Genomic DNA, 7,820 nt, shown 5'->3' with positions numbered 1-7,820 from the left:
AGAATAACAAAGAAATATTATTTTTCTCTTAACATACTAAAGTGGATCCAAATAAAAAAAATTATCTTTAACTAATTGATTGTTAGTTGGATGTCCTATCCCATAACTAGTTGATTTGCATTATGGCTAGATGGACATAACTGTCTATAAGTATGGAACATATGAGTACAAGCCACAAGAGCAATCATTAAAATAAATAGTACTCCCTTAGTTAGCGTTTGGTTCCAAGTTTCTAAATATTCTTAATAAATAATTTTTGAGTAAAATTTTGATGAAGTTTCATCATGCATTTGACCACAAAATTTTTTAAAAATATTTGACTGTTTCAAAAAAATATTATTTTATACCCGTAAATTCTAAAAATTATTAAAAATAACAATAAGTTTGTGTTATCATTTTATAATAAACATGTTCCGTTAAAAAAATCTTATAACATAATTGATAACAATCAACACAACAAATAACAATATGGGCAAGAACAATATATTAATTGAATTAAAATCAAATTGTTCTTTTTTCCCAATCTTCTCACTCAAGCTATTCTTTTTCGGATGACCTAATAACAAACTATTTTTTTTATAAAATCTTCCCACATTCTACGAACAATCTCTTCCCAACGATAAGTGATGGGTGTTTTTATAAAATATAAAATTTTGGGGTAATTTTAAAATTTTAAAGTTTTCCAAGTTCTGTTTTTTTTTAGAACTTGGATGTTTGTCAAGTAACGGCAATTTATATGGCTAAACACTAGTTCCCAAGTTTTTTTCAAGTTTTTCCCAACAACTATTTGGGGCCAAACGACACTTTAGTTTATTTTTACTCATCCATATAAACTTTGCATATTTGTTTTTAAAAATAAAGTGTATATATTTTATCATAACATATTAATTCATATATAGTCATGAATATGAAAAATTATAGGAAAAATTACTTAATACACATCTTATTTTTTCATGATCTTTAAAATTCTCTACCATTTAAAAAAATTATAAAAATTCCTTCTCGGATACATCTCTATTCTCTCTCGTATACATCCTTATCATCTCTCGGATACATTCCTCACATTAAGTAATGTATCATTCACAATCCGTGAGCAATGTATCCACAAATTTCCTGATGTATCTGAGATCCTATAAATTTAAGGAATTTTGTAATTTGATAAAGAATAGGGATAAGATATAATTAACTTTTAACACTATGAGATTTATCTAATTTTTCAAAATTATAACCTAGTAAAAATAAAAACGAAAATGTCACTCTTACGATTCAGTAAGAATATTACTTAATAAAACTATTAATTAAAAACGTCATTTGAATAAATTACTCTTTATGTCTTCTTAATCTTTTTTTTATGTCTAATAATAATTATTGGTGAAATACCTCAGAATATTTTTGTCAAGTATTATGTCCTCGCTTCTATATACACAAATATTTACAAATATTGGATTTTTTTAAACATCCCATGGATGAAACTTTATGGAGAAAAACAATGCCATAATTAGACATATTTATAAGCAGATTAATGTATTAAATTTTTTAAAATAAATGAAAAATAAAATATAAAGATTTCAAAGAATCGAACATTCTTCTTGTTGTTGAATCTCACTTACATTTTCAATGTGTGATATTCCGAATACGCTCATTACTTATGAAATCTACAATTATAAAAAGATTTTGATACTCTGGAGTAATGTTTTTAAGAATATGAAATTTCTTCTACTACCTAACATAAGCCACAATAATTGTGAACAATTTTAAAATCTTTGATCTAATTAACTTTTTTCATTGTACCATAAATATAGCAAGCAAAACCAAGAAACAAAATTGAAAGAGAAATATCAATGATAATTCAAAGCAAGAGAAAAGTTAGACAAGGAAAATTGAAATATTACTAACTACATAATTATTACAATTAACTTCCAAAACCCCCTCTCAATATTCCATTTAATTGTTTGCAACAATTTGAAGTTTCTAAACAAAGGAAATATATATTGAAAATAATATGATAAATAATTTTATATATTTCTTTTAAAATTTATCTGATAAAAAGTCACTCATCCTTTTTACCAAAGAGTTTTGGATCAGTCTGATAATAAACAATTTCTCCATTATCACTAACATAGTGATCTTGTTTCATGCTTTTCACTAAATTTTCAATCAAGTGAATAGGAATTGGTCCTGATTTTTTTGGCTCTCTATAATATTTCCCAAGTACTGGCTTTGCTGCTTTTGTCTGTAAAAAAATTAAAAAATTAAGACATAAATTAATTACACATTTAGAAAATATATGGGGAGAAAAGTTAAAAGTGGAAACAATGTATTAGGAAATTGAAAATTGTATTAACACATGAATTTCACTTCAAGAAAAAAACTTGAAATTTGTGAGGGAATATGGAAAATGAAATACTCATAAAAATAAGTTTTTCAATATTTCACTTGTATTTTAAAAATATATCACTTTAGAGTTTGCAAAATAATTATTGGTCCAACAATACTTGTAAATAATAAAACTCAATGTTTTAAAATACTAATAAATATCGATTATGATATCACCAGTATACGTTTGAAATATCGAGTACTTTCAAATGTTAAACTTCAGTATTTAACAAAATGTGAAAAAATATTATTTATGACCAAACAAAAAATTATCGCCATTGTAATAAAAATATTATCCATGACCAAACGAGAAATTACCGCTTCCACCAAGTGATAATGTGGTATTTGAGGAAAAAGATGGTGAATAACATGAGTGCCAATATCATGGTGAATGTTATTAAAAACACCATAATCACGATCAATTGTAGTTAATCCTCCTCTTAAATAACTCCACTCCTATTTTCAAAAAAAAAAATACTTATAAAAACAAAAATATAATGTAAATATACAAATTAAAAATAAATAGAATTTAAGTTATATATACCGACCTTGCCACGATACCAAGGCAACTTTTCTTGATGGCCATGGTGGTGCAAATATGTCACAAAATCCAACCACATTACAAAAATCTGTGAACAAAATTAAAAAGACAGGTCTAGCGGGTGAAATTATAGTGACATCTCATCAATTTCAAAAAAAAAAAGAGTATTTAATTTAAGATACTTCTACATAATTTATGAAAATTAAAAATGTTCATGAACTTTTTTATGCCTTACGATATAAGGAATTCCGTAAAATTTAAGTAGTTGAAGAGAACCGACGATGGTGCGAAGATAAAAGAGAAGAGCAACAATGAGTGTCCAACACAACGTTGATGTTACCACATATTTTCTCTCATGTGGTTGAAATAAATCACTGTATGGATTAAAATGAGAACCTTTTTTTCCTGGACTTCTACTAATCTGCATTACCAAAATTAATAAATTTATAAACACAATTCAAAGAATAAATAATTTTTAAATTACATATTATATATGGAAAAATCATTAAAAATATTATTACCAAGTACATAGGGTATGCTAACAGGGGAAAAGGAATCTTGAACCTAAAAAATTTTGTTGCAAAATCCAATTCCTTGTATAACTTTTCTGGCATCTGCAAAAATAATAATAAAAAAATCAATATTAAAACAATTTTTTACTTTTAAAAAAGAAATAAAATTTGAAATATAAATGTTTTTTTACCGGCACCCAAGATTCATCAGCTTCAACATTTCCATGATTTTGATGATGAGTTTTATGGCTAATTCTCCTGAAATATTTTTTTTGGAAAAATAAATTTAGCCTAAAGTATTTTGCAAAAGACAATTATTGCCAATTTTTTTTTATTCATAGTTGTCGTTAGTGGCGGAATCAGAATGTTTAATAAAGGGGTTCAAAATCTAAAAAAGTAGACACACGAACTAGACGAAGGGGATTCAACATTTACTTTTTATACATAATTTTTTTTTAAACCATGTATAAATAGTATAATTTTTCGCCAAAAAGGGTTCGGATAAACCCTCTGGACACCATGTGGATCCGCCACTGGTTGTTGTCTATAGTGCTTCAATTTTTTGAAAATGTTATTAGGTGCATGTCGAAGAATTTAAAAGTAATACGATTTTGAAAAGGTAAACTACAATAAAATTTTGGAGATGAGATGAAGAGAACCAACCATCCATGATAGGGCACAAGGATAAAAGAATGAAGAAAGTGTCCAACCACACTGTTTAATAATGCACTATCAGAAAAACTTCCATGACCACTAAAAAAATAAAATAACCAACATGTCAATTAACATAAACAAATGATATATCAATTAATATAATATTTCTTTTAGAAAAAATAATTTAACTTACCAATCATGACCAAGAACAAAGATTGCCCAAAACATAGTACCTTGTAAAATCCAATAAATTGGCCAAAATTTCCAATCATCAAAGAAAATGGCCATTGCTATCAATGTAAAAACAACAACAATATCTCTAAGAACATAACTTAGGGATTTCCATGGATTTTTAACCCAACAATGCTTTGGAATTGCAGCTCTAATTTCAGACAATTTAAATGGAGGAAATGCACTTGAGTCAAATTCCAATTCAATTTCTTCATTGGGAGAAACAAAATCCACTCCAAGAGATCCCATTGATGTCAACAAACCTATTTAGAGTGGGAAAAAAAAAGAACAATACATCAATTAAGAATTTATAAAGAAAAGCAAAAGAATCAGATTCAAAATTTAAAATTTACGAATTTAAATTTAATCACTTACAAATAACAAAATTTGGGCCAAAACTAATGTGTTATGTTATGCTTTACATCCACCACTTGAAAATGTCAAATGTAGACTAGACATGTCATGTTTGACAAAACCCATAGCGGGTTATGCTAACTAACTATTGTGAATTTTTTTTATTTTTGTATTTTTGAAATATTAGTACAAACTACAAAGAATGAGTCTATATCTACTTATTAATTTACTAGAATATCCATGTCATTTCTCAGTTTTATACGTACTGACTCTAAATCTTGAATTTGCTCGCTAGAAAAAGGTAATATGAAAGGTATCACAAATAAAAAGACTATAAAATTAGATTCAAGAAAAAAAAACAGAAAGGAATAAAAGAATAATGCAAACACTTTTGAGATATTTTACAAAAGAATAAAATCTAAATTATACCCAGAATTTCAGCAATAATAAAAGCAGAGTGAAATGAAAGGTTGTTATGAAACAGAATAGATTTGGAGTATAAAATCATATCTCAGTGACCAACACATGCAATGTTTCACTTTATAACTTCTTAGGGAAAAACACAAAGAAAAAGTTAAACATGAAGTAATGGTATAATTTTAGAAAATATTAAAGGTTTTAAATATTATAACTTCAAATGAAATATATATAAAAATAACATCAATCATGTATATTAAATATTATATACAAAATCAATCTAAATGTAAGTAGATTATAGGAAGAAATATGAGAGTAGGAGCAACTAAGTGTCCAGACCTAGAATTAAGTGAAAATACAGCTTAAATCACTAGAAAAATGAAAAAAGATAAAAGTTGAGCCAGTAAATTTCAAATACGAAATAACCAAATAGAAACTGCTAAACATCCAAATTATTATAATGAAATTTCCCAAGCCCCAAAAACCACTAGAAAAATGAAAATGTATAGCTTAAACAATTTCTTGAAGTTAAAATGAAGGAATGGTACAATTTCATGACCAAAAATATAGATAAAACTTTGGTTCTTTTGACCAAGAGTTTGTGCCACACAACAAATGCAGAATATAAAATGTTAAGTCAGTAAACTTTAGATATCCAATACTTAAAAAACATAAAATTAATATACAATTTCTTGAAGTTAATGAAAACAAGTGGAAAGAACAAAGATGAATGTTCTTCAAACAAGAAGTTTTTTTAAAAATAAATAAATGAACATTTACCTTTATAGAACTCTTTTTTCTATTTGTCTCCACTTCAACTTGGTTGCGTATTTTTATTTATTTTTTTGTTGAAAGAAAGGTGAAGGAGATTTATTTATATAATATTTTAGTGAAAAGAAAAGCCAATTTATAAGGCTGTGAATTTGGAAGAGATCTGATAGGTGGGTTGAATATATTGATGCACAAACAATTCATTAAATAGCTTTGGTACCTTGTAGTTCCCTACTTGTACAAATTCTTTTGAATTATTTTAAAAAACATTTAAATTGTGCCTTTTTCCATACTAGAACACCATTAATTTGCTTCCCACACACATTCTCAGTCTATTTTTACTGGTCTAGTACTTACTTTATTTCATATTAATTGTTCATCTTTTTTTTACATTTCTTAAGAAATAATATATAAAAAAATTAATTTTATTAATGTAACGACCTACTCCCGTTGTTACGGACAACCCAATAGGGAAGGAATCCGGACCAGAAAACTTTGAGTAGTGACTTCGAAAAATTTGAGCCTAGATCAAACTTGGACAAATTCTGAGTAAGGCGAGGTCTAGGGTGACCCGGTAGTGGGTGGGGGATCAAATCCCTTATTTTGATCAAATCCCTGTACGGCTTCACGGAATCGCATTTGGGTGAGTAAAATTCCTGAAATTGATCTTGGCGCGAAAAGTTTAATTTAGAACGCCATGGGAAGAGGGTGTGTTGTGAAATGGGAGTTTGGAGCTCAAGTTCCAAGCTCTTTGTTTTCGTGTGTCCCACCCCAACGGGATTTCTCCCGTTGGCATGGGACAGTCATGGCATAAGTCGGGGAAAAATCCCAAATGCAGTAGTCTTTCTACAAAACTGTTTTTAAGAAGTTAGTAGGTGATCCAAGGCTCTGTTGACCATTTTTCCACGAAATCTCACGCCAAAGGTAAGATTATTACTCCCCTACTTCGTAATTCTATTCCTAACACTTAGAATCATGGTGGGTAATCTTTGGGGATGAGATTTGGCTTAAAATTAATGGTGGAAAATAGCCCTAGATAGAGGTTAGGATCATGGTTTGGTCTAAGGGAGAAATTATGCTATGATTCGAGTAAAGTAGACTATTATATTAATACTTCATATGTATTGCTGTCTTTAGGCCAAGAACAAGAGGAATAAACCCGGAAAAAAAAATCTCCAGCACTTTGGAGTTGTCAAAACTTGATTTTGAGGTAGGTGATGATTTGTTTCCCGTATGTGATTCATGTACTTGCTAAACTACTCATGCATATGTGTGTATGAATAGGGAAGAATGCTATGAATTATCTGAAATGATTATTTACTGGACATGACTTGTGATGATCCTGTTCGTGGGTGATATAATATTTGACTATTTATTTTGATTTGGGGTTGACTTGTATGTTTGGATCGGGTGTCACGTTTTGACACATTCTTGGATTGGGTGTCACGTTGCGATACATATTTAGACTAAGTGTCATGTTCTGAAATAATCTTTAGATCGGGTATCACATTCTGATACAAATATGTGTATTGTAGGTCCTATGAGAGGACCCTTCTGTAAAATTGCATGATAAGGAATCTGATAAACTTTGATAATGTTGAACACTGGTTATGAGTTGATATTAGTTAAGTATGTTCTATATATATGTATGCTTATTGTGTTGTGTTTAGCTGTTCATGACTCGCTTACCAGCTAACCGCGTGATCCTACCAGTACACTATTGTTTTATGTACTGATACTACACTTGCTCTGTTTTTGTTCAATATAGGGCATATTCAGCCGGTTGCAGAGAGATCTCGCATATAATACCACTAGCTTCCGAGAGTTCAAGGGTGAGCCACTTCTTACGGGCTATCATGAGCTCTTCCTATCTTATGTTCTTTTTTCAGGACTTAGACATTCCGACAATATTATGTTATATTGCTTTCGAGGTTGCATCCTCATTTAAGACTTGTTGGTAGAAT

The 7,820-nt window shown here is 28.8% G+C and overlaps 1 protein-coding gene across 2 annotated transcripts; it reads right to left on the bottom strand.

The window, feature by feature from the left end:
• Window positions 1-1,866: 1,866 nt before the first annotated feature.
• LOC129901470 (omega-3 fatty acid desaturase, endoplasmic reticulum-like) lies at window positions 1,867-6,005 on the bottom strand. 2 transcript variants are annotated; one of them, XM_055976660.1, is made up of 9 exons: window positions 5,866-6,005; window positions 4,277-4,577; window positions 4,093-4,182; window positions 3,621-3,687; window positions 3,439-3,531; window positions 3,153-3,338; window positions 2,925-3,005; window positions 2,695-2,832; window positions 1,867-2,233 (listed from the first exon to the last, which is right to left on the bottom strand). In XM_055976660.1, exons 2-9 carry the CDS (start codon window positions 4,561-4,563, stop codon window positions 2,051-2,053), a joined length of 1,125 nt encoding a protein of 374 aa, XP_055832635.1. In that variant the 5' UTR covers window positions 4,564-4,577; window positions 5,866-6,005; the 3' UTR covers window positions 1,867-2,050. The 2 variants fall into 2 exon arrangements, with proteins under 2 accessions (XP_055832635.1, XP_055832636.1); XM_055976661.1 differs by having other exon boundaries at window positions 4,093-4,143.
• Between the last annotated feature and the right edge of the window lie 1,815 nt (window positions 6,006-7,820).

Source organism: Solanum dulcamara, chromosome 8 (assembly GCF_947179165.1).
Source record: "Solanum dulcamara chromosome 8, daSolDulc1.2, whole genome shotgun sequence".
NCBI classification, from domain to species: domain Eukaryota; kingdom Viridiplantae; phylum Streptophyta; class Magnoliopsida; order Solanales; family Solanaceae; genus Solanum; species Solanum dulcamara.
The sequence above is the reverse complement of the archived record's forward strand: the minus strand, read 5'-3'. Positions and strand labels throughout refer to the sequence as shown.